The following is a 17,825-nucleotide window of genomic DNA, read 5'->3' on the forward strand; positions in this document are numbered from 1 at the left end:
TGGGATCTATCCAGTTATATTAAAGGAGGCAGCAAAGGAAGTAAGCAAACCCTTAGCCATAATTATGAGAGCTTCTTTGGACTCATGGCAGGTAGCCATAGACTGAAGATGTGCAAATGTGACCCCAATTCACAAAGGAGGATCAAAGGCTAACACAAATAATTATAAACTGTGTGTTTAACTTCTGTTCCAGGAAAATTAATGGAGGCACTGGTTAAAGAAAAACTGCAGGATCATCTAGACAAGACTTCAGTTATAGCTCGGACACAGCATGGTTTTGTTAAGGGAAAGTCTTGCCTGATCAATTTGATTGGATACTATGATGCAGTCACAATAGAATACAACAGGGAATACATTTGATATTATATATTTGGATCTTAGAAAGGCTTTTGATACTGTTGCACAGGGAAGACTGCTGCACAAATTGGAGCAGTGTGGCACTGGAGGCAAATTGCTTCTATGGATAAAGGGATGGTTGAGGGGGAGAAGACAGAGTGGTAATCAATGGACACTGCTCATCGTGGACGTTATCAGTGGAGTCCCTCAGGGTTCAGTGTTGGGTCCATTGTTGTTTTCTATATTTATATATGATATTAATGGTATATGAAACTTAATGTCCAAGTTTGCAGACGATACAAAGGTTGGCAGGGTTGTTAAGGACACTACTGACAGTATGCTGCTGCATACTGTCAGTAGTGTCCAGTTTTTGTCAGTTTTCCAGGATCTGGAAAAGTTGAGCAGACATGCTGAGAGGTGGCAAATGAAGTTTAACATTGACAAATGAAAAGTACTACATATGGGAACCAGTAACCCCAGAGTAACGTATCAACTCTATGGTACCACACTGATAGTGGTAGAGAATGAAAAGGACCTGGGGGTAATTGTGCAGGCAGATATGAAGTTTTCTGAGCAGTGCAGATGGGCTGCAAGAGCAGCTTATGGTGTCTTGTCAATGATATACAAGAATTTTTCTAGCAGGGATAAGGAGGTGATTATTCCCTTGTATAAGGCAATGGTCAGGCCATACCTTGAGTACTGTGTACAGATTTGGAGGCGTCATTTCAAGAAGGATGTAGAGCTTCTGGAACAAGGGCAACAAGATTAGTGAATGGAACAAAGGGTTGCTCTTACGAAGAAAGGCTTAAGTTTGCAAATTACAGTGTCTGGAGATTAAGCATCGGTGAGGTGAATGGTTTGAGCATGCTCAATGCTGATGGGATTCTTTCATTTGCTCAGAATAATCACCTGAGAGAGCACAAATTCAAATTGAGGAAAGACAGATGTAGGATAGATGTGTGGAAATTTTCCTTTAGTTAGCAGGTAGTTGGTTGGAGGAACAGACTTCCATCCTTTATTGTGGAAGTTGATAGCCTTAATAAATTTAAGCCTCAGCTGGACAGGTATTTCGAACAAACGGAGGGGTGAAATGGGAGTGTTTTTTTTTTTTTTTTTTTTTTTGGCTGATGCTGCATAAGCTTGCTTTCTTGCATCATATGCCTCTACTAATGCTAAAACTGTTTGTCAGCCTGCTTATTGAGTTTATAAGTCAAATGTAGCACTGAACTGAAGTGAAGTTGATAAAAATATTGTCAATAATTGGAGTCAAACTAGATGACCAGAAATGAAGTGATAAATAACACAAACAAAAATTGACAGACGTTTTTATGGTGATTGCAAAACTGAATGCTGAAAGTGCTGGAACTTTAGGTATTTCTAATGAACACCTTCAAACCATTCTGTTCAACAACCTAGTGTACAGAAAGATATGCAACAAATAAGTTTGGAGAAGAAACAAAAAGCAGTGTGTGGATTGTTATCAAGTTTTGCTCCATTTGGAATATGAAAAAGATGCAATATTTAAATATTATTGTAACTTGAGATGAATCCTAAATTTAAAACTATGATCTGGAAAACAAGGGCAATCCAGAGAATTTCACCATAAAAAAAAAAAAAAAAAAAAACAAACAAACAAACAAAAAAGAAACTTTTTCCATGGGGGGGGGAAAAGCCACACAGTGCATCAGCTAGCTAGCAAAATGATGGTAACTATTTTTTTGGGAATATCCACACCAGAATTTTCGAAGAAACAATGAATTCCAGCAATCAAGTAAAGTAACAATGAGACAACTGAACATGATCAAAAAAACATGCACAACATTAGAAATTATTTCATCACTGGGATTTGAAGTTGTTCGTCCCTCCCAATGGTCTAAATTTCGCTTCAAACTAATTTTGCTTACTCTCAAAGCATAATCCTTTCAACAGTTTACAGGCCTTTTCAACTTTTCCAAGTTTGCAAACGATACGAAGGTCAGCAGGGTTGTTAATGACAGTACCCTGCTGCTGCTGCAACAGGATCTTGAAAAGTTGAGTAGATGAGCTGAGAGGTGGCAACTGAAGTTTAACATTGACAAATGTAAAGTAATGCATATGGGAAGCAGTAACCCCAGGATAATATATCAACTGTGTGGTACTAAACTGCCAGTGGTAGAGAATGAAGAGGACCTGGGGGTAATTGTGCAGGCAGATATGAAGTTTTCTGAACAGTGCAGACTGTCTACAAGAGTAGTTCATGGTGTCTTGTCAATGATATACAAGAATTTTTCTAGCAATTAGAAAAATTCTTATTAATATTAAAATTATTTGGGTATTGCAAAATTTGTTTGTACATCAATATTACATATTATGTATAATGTTGACAACTGGGCACCATCACTGACACTTAAATCTGGGGACAATGTGTGAAATGCTGTGACTGGCCAGATAGGATAGTCAACTAATGGCATTCTATAGTACACCCAAGTCATGCTCTTGTATTTCCATTAATACTGCATTGTAATTCTTTGTTCTCTGCCACATTCTAAAAAAAAAAAAAAAAGAGTTAAACAGTGTTGTAATAAATCATAATGTTAAAAATTTATAATAATTTTATGATAAGAAATATAATTTTTATTATAAAAGTTTACTTCGAATTTACGTTGTACCCCTAATATGATTCTTTATAATAAAATTTATAATTCTACAATCAATTCATTTTACAAATTAAAGTTAGAGAGACACTTGCAAAAAAAAAAAAATTATAATAGGTTGATCTCAATATCTTGTTTATCTTTAAACTAGATCATGTGGAGGAAGAAGTTGTAACTCTAGAGCAACATGATGCAATCTATTAACAATGTTCAAGATGAAGTGGGTTTACACAAGCTGAAAGCAAAGAAATTCTATGGTATTCAGATCCAAAAGCTGATGAAACTGAATCATTAAATATATACACTGTGCTGCCACTTTATTAGGTACACCCCTGCTGTGCACACAAATGGTTAGTCCCACAACATTGCAAGTCATATGACCACAGTTGTGGATACAGATGCAGCAGAACAACCTTTCTAGTATCAGTTAAGTGTACAACCATAGCAAGAATGGGGAAAAGGAGTAATCTAAGGGACTTCAAATGTGCCATGGTAGTAGGTGCAAGACGTGCTGGACAAAGCATCTCTAAAATGGCATTTCTCCTGAACTTTTCACGCACCACAGTTTCAAGCGTACATTAAGAATGGTGCAACGAACAGAAAACATCCTCTCAACAGCACTCCTGTGGAAGAAAATCGCTTGTTGATGAGAGGTCAGAGGAGGATGACTAGACAATTCTAGCAAACAGACGGACCACAATGTCGCACATCACATCACAATACAACCTTGGAGCACAGAACTAAATATCGCAACAGACCACTAGTAGCACTTTGTCACAAATGGACTACAACAGCCAACGACCACATTGCGTACCTTTGTTATCAATGAAGAACAAGAGAGCATGTCTCCTGTGGGCAAAGCAACACTAGCACTGGACTACAGAGGATTGGAAAACAGTTGCTTGGTCTGATTAGTCCAAGTTCCTGATGTATCATGTTGATAGAAGGCCCCAAATTTGGCAAAAACAACATGAATACATGGACCTGTCATGTCAACAACTGTGCAAGGTGTTGGGGGCAGTGTTATGGTGTGGGGAATATTTTCTTGGCACACGTTGGGTCCATTGATACCCATAGATTCACGTCTGAATGCTACATTGTACCTAAACATCGTTGCTGACCAAGTGCATCCATTCATGCTGACAGTTTATCCTCAATCAAATGGTTACTTCCAGCAGGTTAATGTGCTGGTGCACAAAGCCCAACACCTCTGTAGCCAGGTGGGAAGGAGCAGCAGTGCGTAGCACACGCTTCTTGATTAGACCGTGGTTTGAGCCCGGTCTAATCACCACCAAATACGGAGGACGCGGAAAGGTTAGGGAATGACCACCGCATATCCCGGAGCAATATGGCCTTAGTTGCTAATGCTCCTAAAAACCAAATAACAAACAAAGCCCGAATCACTATGGAATGGTTGCAGGAACATGATAATGACTTTTCTTTGCTGCAGTGGCCCGCTCAGTCCACGGATCTCGATCCTATTGAACATCTTTGGGATGAACTGGAAAGGACTGTTCACTGCAGCCTACACCTACGTCAAATCTCAAGGAACTGGATGACACACTCATGTCTGCATGGTACTCCATTCCTGAAAGTTTTCAGCATCTTGTTCAATCCATGCCTAGATGAATTCAGGCTATTTTGAAGGCTAAAGGAGGCTCAACATGCTACTATGTAGGTGTACCTAATAAAGTGGCAGCACAATATATATACAGCAGAACATCAGTTATCTGGAATAATTTGAAAGGCTGATCTTTCTTCTTTTTTTATTAATAGTAGTACAGTAAGCTCTGGTTATAGTGATCACATTTGCAAATTGAATTTTGATTATAATTAGAGAAAGATTGAATTTATTACCTATTTATAACGGATTGTACACACAGCAATCCCAATAAACCGAAAACTGTAAATAGTTTTTGTTTTATGGTTGTTACCGCTTGAATTCTATGTGACCTTCAGAAATGTGCTTAATAAAAATATCACAGAGAGTACTGGGTTTTCTCGGAAACCATAAATAAATTTCAGATTAGTTTAGCTTCAAATTCGGTAAGAAAAACGTCGGCCTGAAACTGTGCGATTTATTACTCTTCTCAATTTTTTACGATAAAATGTGAACGAAAAGAAAATGCATAGTTTTCACATTGCAACAAAAAACAGAAATTATTAATATAATTAGAAAATGCGAAAATTTAGGAAATCTCTCCAAGGAGTTTAATGTGGGGACTTCAACAATTTACAACATCAAGAAAAATTCCAAAGCTATAACAGAATTTGTGTTGATTATGTATAGTGAAGGAGGATATAGCAGGAAAAAGAATGTTACCTGAAAATGCTGCTTTAGAGAGTGTACTCAATGTTTTTTTTGTTGTCTTCAGAGCAAAGTTTGGGTGAACCAATGTCTGGCCGAATGTTGTGTGAAAAATAATTGGATTTTAATCGAAAAATAATAGGTAATGAAGATATTAAGGCAAGCACATGTTGGCCGAAAAACTTTAAACTGAGACATGAACTAGATATTCAAGGCAAGAAACTTTCTGCAGGCAAATTGGCAGTTGTGTTCTTTGAAAAGTACGTTTGCTTCAGTCATAGCAAATTATGAGAAAGAAAACATTTATAATGTTGATGAGATGGGCTTATTATGGAAAGCATATTACGAAGAAAAACCCTAGCCACTAAAAGAGAAATGCCAGCAAGTTTTAGGATGAGAAAAGAGCGAGTTATTGTTACTATGTGTGCAAATGCCACTGGGACACACAGATTGTCTGTGATCATTATCAGTAAGTTGTAAAAACCGAAAGCATTTAAAAATCTTTCTAATTTTCCTGTTTTATATTCCGAGATTGGTTTATAATTTGTTTTATTTAATTAATATTATTTAATTTAAATGTAAGGTAAGATTAAATTTATTTAATCTTACCTTACATTTAAATTTACATTTAAAGATTACGTTAAGGTACATAAAGATTAAATTTATTTAATCTTACCGGAAAAATTATCTGGAAAATCATCCGAAAGTAAATTATTTCGGATAATTGACACTCTACTGTATAAATACAGGCAGCAGATCATTAAAATAAAAAAAACAACTAATTTTTATATTTTTTTTACAATTTTTGTTTAATTTAAAATTTTGAGAAAAAAATGAGTTAAAACCTTGTAATTATGTGTCATCTTTGACAATAATCCCCATGTAATGTTCAGCTAAAAAAAAATTAATATTTGAAAAGATTTCTGTAAATGCCATTTAAAGTGTTACGAAACTCCCGAATTCTCTGCAAAAAAAAAAAGCTTTCAAATATCCTTCGCAAAGTGCACTCCTGCTAGTTGACATACTCCTGTCAAAATCTCACTCATGAAAATGGTAAAGCAGATCAATCTGATGAAGTTAAAGCAGACCAAGCTGTAAAGATATGCTAGGTTTCCCAACTAAAGAATTCTACTTGAATAATATAGAAAAACTGAAACACTCAACAAAACATATTCGATTAGGCTGAATGTGAAAAGGAAAAACAATATAACAAATGGAAGACAGATTGTAAATCTATAATTACTTTTTCTTTCTGATTTATCTCTATTCCTTTGGAAGTTTCAATAAGATGAACTCCTCTTTTGGCTCACCCTTCTATGATGATGCACATTATTATCAAAATTAATACTATAGTGCAGTGGTTTTCAACCAGGGTGCCGCAATAATATTCCGGGGTGACACGTAATTTGGGTTTAAGTTACTTAAACTTATTATTTTTTAAAAATTTATATGTTTATTTCATTATAAAACTGTGTACAGTATGGTAGGGGTGCTGCAAAATAAAATAAATTACTTAGGGCTGCCGTTATTAAAAAAAGGTTGAAAACCACTGCTACAGTGGATAAATTCTAGAGGCATTTGAAAGTCATTCATTAGCTGTCCTCTTCTTTCTCACTCTCAATACTTTTCAGCCACATAATTCATGGTAACAACTGCTTACATAAGTATTTAACAGTTTGTTTACTAGAAGGGGAGGGGAACTGGAGTGTCAATGACCTTAATTCTCATAAAAAAAACAAAAAAAAAAAAAATTCTCCCTACTATAATATTTGCTATTAACTAAACTTTTAACTGACAAAATTAAACTTTTCTTGTTGAATAAAATATCAAAAGCACAAGATAGTGTTAAGTTTTTAAATGTTAATACTTCTAAATAACAGTGATGATAGTGCCAGATTACCTGATGAGTTGACTTAACAGGTGCATTTACTGCAACAGGAAGCGTTACAGTCATCTGTTGAGGTGATAAAGTTCGTACTACTGCTTGTGTTCCTGACTAAAGAAAAGCAAAGAGTGAAATTAAACATCAAACATAAATAAAACTTTAAAGAGTATAATATAGCACAAGCCCTATATCCAATGTACCTTTATACAGTGCCTTTGTTGGGACAGTATGGCATACCGGCACCTTTATTAACAGTGACGTGTGACATTTGGATGCAATGCACTTCAAAATTTGTAATATCAATTAAATTTTTTTCGCATGTTTACCTACTATCCAAATAAGCTTAAAATTATTTAAGTAAATTTGCATTTTTTACTGTCTATTGTTAAGATATTTACTATGTAAAACTATATAACCATTTTTATAATTCTGAATTACTCAGTCAGACCTCTGTTTAACAAAGTCCTTTTATAGTGAATTATTTTGAATTCCCCTTGGAAGTTACATTTAAAATATTTTCCGTTGAGCGAAGAAAATTTTCTTATAGTGAACGGATTAGGAGAGAATTAACTCAGTATGCACTGTTCACATTTCTGGCCTTTGGGCAATTATTACTGCTGCATGAATTAAGAGAGCTAAAGGGATTACAATTCTACAACTTAAGGATACCTTGTAAAATCTATCCGATCGTCTGGTCAAGTGCTGGTTGAACACACACCTTCTACTGCAGTGGTGTCCAACCTTTTCCTGTACAGTAGCAATATTCAAAAAAATTCAAAGTTAGATTTCTTTAGTGTGTTACATTTTCCATATCTTGTGGCATGTAAAAGTAAAGAAAATATTCGAAACTTTTATTAATACAATACACAATTACATTTACTGAACAAAACATTTAATGAGAAAATTTTTTTGATTAATTTAAAATGCTGTTTTAGTTCACTTTTTCTCACGGGCTGTAAGTTGGACACCTCTGTGAATCAACTGTAAGCGCCCCGTTCGGGAATTAAAGAATTACCTCGACAAATAATCATCTGTTGTTTCACGGAAGTGCGTTATCCACATTTTTCAATAAATTTTCCTCAATTCGGTTTACACGGTCACAGTACCTGAATATCCGAATGACACTGCCATTTTGGACAGTTTCAAAAAGAAAAGAAAAGAAAATTCAAATTTAAGAACTAGTGACAATACTGATGACGAGAGAAGGAAAAAGAGGATAATGAAGGTATTAATTCTTCTAAATATGAATTGTTGGCATTTGGTGAAAATGAAGTTAGAAAATTGTCAATTAGGTTACAGTTAAATGCAAGAGGGGGAGTGAAAGCCGCCCAGCGGCTTTCACTCCCCCTCTTACTGCAGCAAGAGGATCAGAGTGGAAGCAGAGGGTGCTAACAATCTCTGGGTACGACCAGGCTGCCATGCACGGAAACTGAACTTGGCCTGTTACAATGTAAGATCGCTCATCTGTGAAGACAGGATACTAGAGCTGGAAAAGGAATTAGAAAATGTAAATTGGAATATCATCAGTTTGGCTGAAACAAGAAGAAGAAATAAATCACTTATAAGTTTAACAAGTGGAAATCTGCTGTACACCAATGTAAACAGTGGAAGGAGTGAAGGAGGAGTTGGCTTTCTGGTCCATAAAGATATAAAAAACATTTTGGAATTCAAAAGTACATCACCAAGGGTGTCAAGACTACTACTCAGGATTTCTAAGAGGTATAAGCTAAAGGTTACAATGATTTATGCACCAACATCGAAACATGATGATGAAGAGGTTGAAGAAATGTACACCGAAATTGAGTCTTCCAGATGAACAGAAAACTCACTACACTATTATTATGGAGGACTTCAATGCTAAGGTTGGAAAAGAGACAAAACAGCACAGAAAGGAGAACTATACATATAAGAAATTTTGGAATTGGTGAAAGAAATGAAAGAGGTGAAAGACTTGTGGAATTTGCAGAATCTAGAAGAATGTCAGTAATCAACCCTTTCTTTTTTTTCAAGAAAAGGGTGAACAGAAAGCAGTAGTAGTAGTAGCAGCAGTGGCATTTGATGCAAGAAAGCACGTGTATGAGCTTATGCAGCATCAGCCAAAAAAAAAAAAAAAAAAAATCACATTATTCCCTCCAAATGCCTGTCCAGTTCCTCCTTAAATTTATTCAACCTATCAACTTCCACAACGACAGATGGAAGTTTGTTCCAGCAATTAACCACCCGCTGGCTAAAGGCAAATTTCCGCACATCTAATCTACATCTGTCTTTTCTTAATTTGAATTTATGCCCCCTTAGGTGCGTAATCTGAACAAGTGGAAGGATCCCATCAGAATTCGGCGTGCTCAACCCATTCAAGGCCTTATACACCTCAATCAGATCACCGCGCAGGTGCCTAGTCTCCAGCCACTGTAATTTGCAGAACTTAAGCCTCTCTTGGTAAGAGGATCCTTTCATTCCCCTCACCAATCTTGTTGCCCTTCTCTGTACACGCTCAAGTAAATCTACATCCTTCCTAAAATGAGGCCTCCAGACCTGTACGCAGTACTCAAGGCGTGGCCTGACCATTGCCTTATACAGAGGGACAATCACCTCCTTCTCCCTGCTAGCAAAATTCCTATATATCATTGACAAAACCCCATGACCTGCCCTGGCAGCCTGTCTGCATTGCTCAGAAAACTTCATATCTGACTGCACAATTACTCCCAGGTCTTTTTCATTTTTTACCACCTTAAGTGTAGTACCACACAGTTGGTACGTTTCTCTGGGGTTACTTCTACCCATATGCAGTACTTTGCATTTGTCAAGGTTAAACTACAGTTGCCACTTCTTAGACCATCTGCTCAAATTATCTAGATCCTGTTGCAGTAGCACACTGCCATTGAAGTGGACATTGAAGAGCCCAAATGGATTAACAACTAATGAAATCAACTTCATCCTCACTAACAGAAGATATATCGTGAGGGATGTTACTGTCTTGAACAAGGTAAGATGCACACTTGATATAGATGTAAGAAAAGAAAGGAAAAAAACTGACTCGAATAAATAATACAAAGGTTTTTGAGATAACAGAAGAGGAGAAAAAGCAGTATGTATTGAAACTTAAGAACAAGTTTGAGCTTCTGCAGGATTTCATGACTGATGTTCAGGACCAAGATATCGATGAGGAATATTACAACTTTCTGAAAGGGATAAAGCCCAAGAAACCTATAGGTAAAAAGAAATCCAAAGAAGAAAAAATCAGTCATGAAACACTTGTCATGATGAACCAAAGACAACAAATGAAGAGCAAGGAAAACAATGACAGGGAGAAAATTGAGTATACTGAATTATGCAAAGCCATTAGAAAGAGACTCAAAGAGGACATAAGAAAATTTAACACAAGAAAAGTAGAACAAGCATTAAGGGAAAACAAAGGATTTAAATCAGTAGTCATGAGCAGTAATACAGAAAGACAAATGATACGTAAACTGAAGAATAGCGATGGTGTACTTATAAACAGCAGAGAAGGCATAATTCAAATAGCAGATGACTACTATAAAGAGCTATACAAGGAGCGAGGGAATGATACGCAACAGTGGGGAAGTTGGATCGCAAATTAGTAACAAAAAACATACAACATACCTGATATCCTTCCTGATGAGGTAGAACATGCATTGAAGAAAATGAAGAATCAGAAAGCTCCGGGGAAGATGAAGTTACTGTAGAACTGTTAAAATTGGGAGGAAGAGACATGACAAAAAAACTGGCAAGACTCTTCACAAAATACATTAGAAAAGGTGTGGGATCTAAGGAGTGGAATAATGCAATCACAGTTTTGCTGCATAAGAAAGGAGATAAATCAGAAATTTAAAATTATAGACAAATTAGCTTGTTATCCCACATCTGCAAGTTGTTCACAATGGTCATTACTAACAGATTAGAAAGAATACTTGATGAGAATTAACCGAAAGGACAAGCTGGCTTTAGGACAGGATTCTCAACTATGGATCACCTTCACTTAATGTCACAGCTAATGGAGAAGGCAAATGAATATAAAACATCATTATTCCTGGCATTTGTGGATTATGAAAAGGCATTTGTGCAGCATAAGGCAATGTTTCGGGCACTGGAAAGACAAGGCATAGATACCCCATATATTATGATTTTGAAGAAAATATATGAGAACGCTACCTCCTTTATTAGACTAGACAAAGACAGTAAGAAATTTAAAATTGAGAAAGGAGTTTGACAAGGAGACAATATCTCCGAAGTTGTTTACTGCTGCCCTTGAGGAAGCTTTCAGATGATTAGACTGGTTGCAGAAAGGATGTGAATGGAGAGTACCTAAACCATTCACGATTTGCAGATGACATTGTGGTCATAAGGCACGATCCCAAAGAATTAGAGGAAAATCTGAACCAGTTATGCAGAGTTAGTAAGGATTTTGGACTAAAGATGAATATGGCTAAAACAAAAGTAATGATGAACAAGTATGCCACAGAAAGAGATATAATGATTGAATGAGCAGTAATTGAAAAGGTGGAGTCATATACTAATCTGGGACGAGTCATTAGCTATAATAATGATAAATGGCTGTAAGTCAAAAGAAGAATAAAATTTGGATGAATAGCATCCAGGAATACTGAGGAGCATTATCCCAATTTTGTCCGAAACGTAAAATAATGAACCAATGTATACACCCTACCATGACTTTTGGAAGCAAAACTTGGGCACTCACCAAAAGAATGGAAGAGAAGCTAAGAAGTACACAGCAAAGAATGGAACAAATTATATTGGGAATCAGACTGTTAGATAAGAAGAGAAACACATGGATTAGGCAGCAAGCTCAAGTAAAGGACATTGTTATCTAAACTAAAATGGTCTTGGGCAGGACACATAGCTCGAAGGCATGATGACAGATGGACTAAGAAAATAACAGAATGGTACCCAAGAGTAGCTAAGAGAAAATCTGGAAGACAACAATGGAGATGGACAGATGAAATTCATGAGTGTGTGAGTAGTAAATGGATGGTCATTGCACAAAACAGAAGGAACTTAAAAGTTGCTGGAGAGGCCTTCATCCTGCAGTGGATCGAAAATGGCTGATAATGATGATAAATGCAATTTGGGGTTACCTAATTGATAAGAAGGTTTCGGAAGAACTGAAGCATTTGATGAACGCTCTGAGTAAGATACAAATTTCATCGAGTGAATGTGAAAGAGGATTTTCACAAATGAATCTGATCACCAGCCCCACCAGTGCTTCGATGATGACAAAAACAGTTTCTTCACTAGTGTTTCTTAAAACTGTTGGCCCAGCGCTAACCTGCTTCAATCCAGTAAAATATGTCGATTCATGGCTGCTTCGGAAACGTCATTTAGCAACCAACACGCAAAGAGGAAGAAAAAAAGTCGGCATAGGGTGTCCGATGAGAACTTAATGAAAATTTGGAATATTCTACAAAAAATTTATTTTGAAATTATTTTTACTTATGTTATTATTTTTTACTTGTTTTTAGAATAAGAACAACAAATTAAGTATACTAACACAGTTTATTAAACAATAAATTTATTATTCAAGTATATATAAAAATATTACTACGAAAGTAAGAATATCAGAAAAAAAAAAAAAAAAAAATTGAGTACTTTTCATATTCATATCCTTTTAATTTTAATTTTTTCCCGATAGCAAAGAATCAGTAGTACTAGTAGTGGCATGTGATGCAAGAAAGCACGTGTATGAGCTTATGCAGCATCAGTCAAAAAAAAAAAAAAAATCACACCATTCCCTCCAAATGCCTGTTCAGTGCCTCCTTAAATTTATTTAACCTATCAACTTCCACGACAGATGGAAGTTTGTTAGAGCAATTAACCACCTGCTGGCTAAAGGCAAATTTCCGCACATCTATTCTACACCTGTCTTTTCTTAATTTGAATTTATGCCCCCTTAGGTTCGTAATCTGAACAAGTGGAAGGATCCCATCAGAATTCAGTGTGCTCAACCCATTCGAGGCCTTATACACCTCAATCAAATCACCGTGCAGGTGCCTCGTGCAATTCTCCAGCCACTGCAATTTGCAGAACTTAAAGCCTCTCTTGGTAAGAGGATTCCTTCATTCCCTTCACCAATCTTGTTGCCCTTCTCTGTACACACTAAAGCAAATCTACATCCTTCCTAAAATGAGGCCTCCAGACCTGTACGCAGTACTCAAGGCGTGGCCTGACCATTGCCTTATACAGAGGGACAATCACCTCCTTTTCCCTGCTAGCAAAATTCCTATATATTATTGACAAAACCCAATGACCTGCCCTGGCAGCCTGTCTGCATTGCTCAGAAAACTTCATATCTGACTGCACAATTACTCCCACGTCTTTTTCATTTTCTACCACCTTAAGTGTAGTACCACACAGTTGGCACGTTTCTCTGGGATTACTTCTACCCATAGGCAGTACTTTGCATTTGTCAAGGTTAGACTTCAGTTGCCACTTCTTAGCCCATCTGCCCAAATTATCTAGATCCTGTTGCAGTAGCACACTGCCATTACTGTCATTAACGTCCCTGCCAACCTTTGTATCATCTGCAAACTTCAACATTAAGCCTGATATACCGAACCCTGTGGGTCTCCACTAATAGCATTAGTCCACGAAGAGCAGCACCCATTAATTACCACCCTCTGTCTTCTCCCACTCAACCATCCTTTTATCCATTGTAGCAACTTATCCTTAATACCATTGTGCTCCAATATGTTTTCCTGAAATCCAAATATATGATATCAAAATTATTTTTTGCATCCAGTTCCTTTGTAACCACATAATATCCTATCAAATTTGTCAGACAAGACTTTCCCTTAACAAACCCATGCTGTGTCTGAATTATTGCTGCAGTCTTGTCTATATGATCCTGCAATGCATCTTTAACCAGTGACTCCATTATTTTACCCGGAACAGAAGTAAAACTAACTGGCCTGTAATTACTCGTCCCACCCTTCGATCCCCCTTTGTGAATTGGGGATACATTTGCACATCTCCAGTCCGTGGGGACTGGATACATTTGCACATCTCCAGTCCGTGGGGACCTCCCCTCAGTCCAAGGATGCTCTCATAATTATGGCTAAGGGTTTGCTTAGTTGTTTTGCCGCCTCCTTTAATATAAACTGGATAGATCTCATCCACCCCAGGTGCTTTTCTTATGTTTAACTTCAACAATTTCTCCTCCACTTTGCTCTCAATTATTACAAAATCATTAAGCACCCTGCTACAATTTGATAACCTTCTGCTATTTTCAAACCTTAATAACTCATGTGTGAATGTAGATGCAAAATACTCATTCAGTTTTTTTGCTATCTGGGCAGGATCATCAACAGTGGAACCATCAATATCAAGTGGCCCAATCAGATTCATCCTCTTCCTTTTAGAGTTTATATAAGTAAAGAAATCCTTACTGTTTTTCTTAGCATCTTTTGCCAAAGATTTCTCGTAATCTGCCTTCGCCTGCCTAACCTCCTTTGTGACCTGATTACAGACTAGCTTATATCTGCCATAGGCTTCTGAGTTGCTTGATAATTTATATGCATTCCATTCATTTTTCTTCTCTGTCACGAGTCTCATTAGTTAATTTGACACCCATTTAGGCCTAAACCTTGAAAAATATTTCCAATACATCCAATTAATTCCTTGAATGCTTCCCACTTAGAATTTACTGTTGGTAACATCGTCAGTTGATCCCACTGTACAGAATTTAAAAACTGTCCGAGACCACTGTACTCACCTTTACGTAAGCAAAAACCCTTTCCTTTACTCCTGATGGTAATTATATCTTTAAGTAAATCCCACATCAGTACAATGTGATCACTACCACCTAGTGGTTCTTTTATCTGCAAATTTTTAATACACGAGTGATCACTGCTGATAACCAGATCACGAGTATTACCCTCTCTGGTTGCCTCTCGAACATGCTGCTGCAGAAAACAATCATCCAATAAATCCAAAAAAAGTCTTACTAGTGTGTGAGTGACCAACCAACCCACAAGTTCCAGTCAATATCTGGGAAGTTAAAATCCCCCATTATAAGACATTCTGATTTACTAGCCCACTCTATTTTGTAAAAAAAAAAAATAGATGCAGGTATTGCATCTATATTTTTTTTACAAAAAAAGCACAGACCATAGGTATGATCACACTCCTAAGACTGATATAAAAAATACTATATAAGCCAAAAACTCTGATATCTTACTGGAAAACTAGCTATTGTATTCTCTTCTACAGTATATCCAATTATACGAGGGCTGTTCAATAAGAATGATCGCAAATTTTAATGAAGGACCATACTGCTTGCTATTTGTAGCTGAGCTTTGGAATTTAATAACAAACCAAACTGCATCACATGGCAACTACACAGTTCACTTCTGCGCACGGTGTGACCTTGGTGCCTGTCAAATTTATGCATGTTCAGTTTTGTCTAGGTAACAATGGACGTGCAAGGAATAGTATGCTGCTCTCAAATTTTGTTTCAGACTCAAGAAAACATCAGCTGAAGCATATGAAATGTGAAAAGAGGGTTATGGTGAATCCATGCTTCCATATAACACAGCTTGCATGTAGTTTAGAATGTGTTAGAATTGACGTGATTCAATTACAAAAAATCGGCAGTGCTGGAGCTTCAACCATTGTTGTCACCACAAAAACCATAAATAGTGCTTCTGTAATTATAAGGGAAGAATGTCTTATAACAGTAAAGCAACTGGCAGAGATGTTGAGAATATTATAGGAAGCACACAGTATTCTCCTTTAACTGTTTGCATGTAATACATTTGTACACACTTGATTTGAAGACTACTCACACCTGAGCAACAGCAAGTTCACAGGAAAGTTTGCCAGGAGTTGCGACAGATAGTTACTAAAGATGGAGAGTTTCTGCACAAGGTGATAATGGTGGATGAGATGTGGATTGATTTTTCGACCAGGGAGTAAACAACAAAGCTCTGTTTGTAAGTCTATGTCATTGCCAACACTGAAAAAAAGCAAAAGTTATGGCTTCTGCTGGAGAGGTTACAGTCATCTTTGTATTCTAAGATTAGACAATCCTAGCTCAACTGACAATTCTTTTCTTTTCACTGGTGTAAGGAGTTTACCGGTCTCAAATTAGAACCTCGTGCATTCTGAGAAGAATCTGAGAAATGTAACTTGGTGCTAAATCAGGGACTTAAGTATCTCATGATCTGCACCCCCAATTTTAGTCACAGAAAAGAACAGCCCAGTGCAAACTGCTCTGGTTGAAGAAGATGATCTAGTTTTATTGGGAGACTATTGTCAAGGGGAAACAGGTAACATTTTTTGTAATGTTTGTTTGTTATTTGGGAGCATTAGCAACTAAGGCCATATTGCTCTGAGGATATGCGGTGGTCATTCCCTGACCTCTCCGCATCCTCCATATTTGGTGTTCACGGGCTCGAACCCCGGTCTAATCAAGAAGCGTGTGTTATGCACTGCTGCTCCTGCCCACCTGGCTATGGAGGTGCCATTTTTTTTAATAAAAACATGTGGACCAGAACAAGGGTGTGTTTGCCAGGAGCAACAATTGATGATATTACTAGCAGATTGTCATATTTTAAGGGGGGGGGGGGGGGGTAAAGAGAGCACTGTTATTCATGTGGGGATTAACAATATTAAACAAACACGACCTGACCATTTGTTGGATAAATACACGACCATGCTGAAAAAAATGCCACTAATTAAATCAGAATGTGTATGACTGCAATTCTGCCGAGACACGATAGGAGGGATTACATGATGAAAGCCTTGTAGATTAATTCAAGACTGCGTGAAATCTGCAATGCTCTGGGGGGGGGGGATTTTTAGCAGCATGGCTCATACTTGTAGGTAGAAGGAATCTATTCTGTAAAGATGGCATTTCAACAAAGGTGGTGCAAGGATAGGATTTTTACCGGTAACACCTCGTTTATCTGATGATATGGGCCAAAGTAATGCTTGCACTCACCTCAAGAAATCTTGTTTTTAGTGCAACAGCTAATAATGGCAAGATGTTATGAGGGTAGCTACATTTCAATTGAGCGGGAAGAAAAATATGGAGAAACAAGCCTAAATAACTTCGAAGGGATGTGTAGGGTAGTAAGCTATAGAAGAATACTTAGTCTTAACTGTGCCTACTGTAACAACGGGAGTGTTATCAATAAAATGGCTGATTTTGAACTAAAGATTAGGTTAACTAATGCTGACAGAACAGGGCTACCAAAAACATTGTACAAGAACATTCGGATTGTTGAGTTCCACTATGGTATGTATAATATTTATATGAAATATAGCGGAAGTGCAGCAGCACACATCTTTGAGTAGACAGGGGTTCAAGCCCATGACTGCTAAATACGGTCGATCTGCCAACCCACACTGGACCAGCTTGGCAGATTATGATCCATTTCCCTCACCATGAATTGTTGAGGAGGCTTCCATCCTGCAGTGGGTTAATAATGGCTGTAGTTTACCTTTTTTTTTTATGGAGGATACAAGGAGTGGTGGGGTCATCCTTGTCAAAACTAGCCTGACTGCAAAAACAGCTTTTGCTGAGTCTGAAGTATGCCTGCCTGCATAGAATTTGAGTGTGTGTGTGTGTGTGTGTGTTAGTTGGAAGTAAAGGTAAACTTGACTTCTGTTCTGGGAAAACAATGAC

General features: G+C 37.1%; 1 protein-coding gene across 4 annotated transcripts in view; it reads right to left on the bottom strand.

Moving 5' to 3' along the window:
- The window catches only part of LOC150079046 (transcription initiation factor TFIID subunit 4B-like), a 634,753-nt gene that overhangs the window by 560,628 nt on the left and 56,300 nt on the right, over positions 1 to 17,825 (bottom strand). For all 4 annotated transcript variants that reach the window (XM_090382248.1, XM_090382247.1, XM_090382250.1 and 1 more), the window contains exon 3: positions 7,178 to 7,273. In XM_090382248.1, coding sequence (XP_090238374.1) covers positions 7,178 to 7,273 — 96 coding nt within the window. The remainder of the gene's footprint in view (positions 1 to 7,177; positions 7,274 to 17,825) is intronic.

The sequence above is a fragment of the Mastigoproctus giganteus genome, chromosome 10 (assembly GCF_048544385.1).
Source record: "Mastigoproctus giganteus isolate SK-2022 chromosome 10, ASM4854438v1, whole genome shotgun sequence".
In the NCBI taxonomy this organism is placed as follows: Eukaryota; Metazoa; Arthropoda; class Arachnida; order Uropygi; family Thelyphonidae; genus Mastigoproctus; species Mastigoproctus giganteus.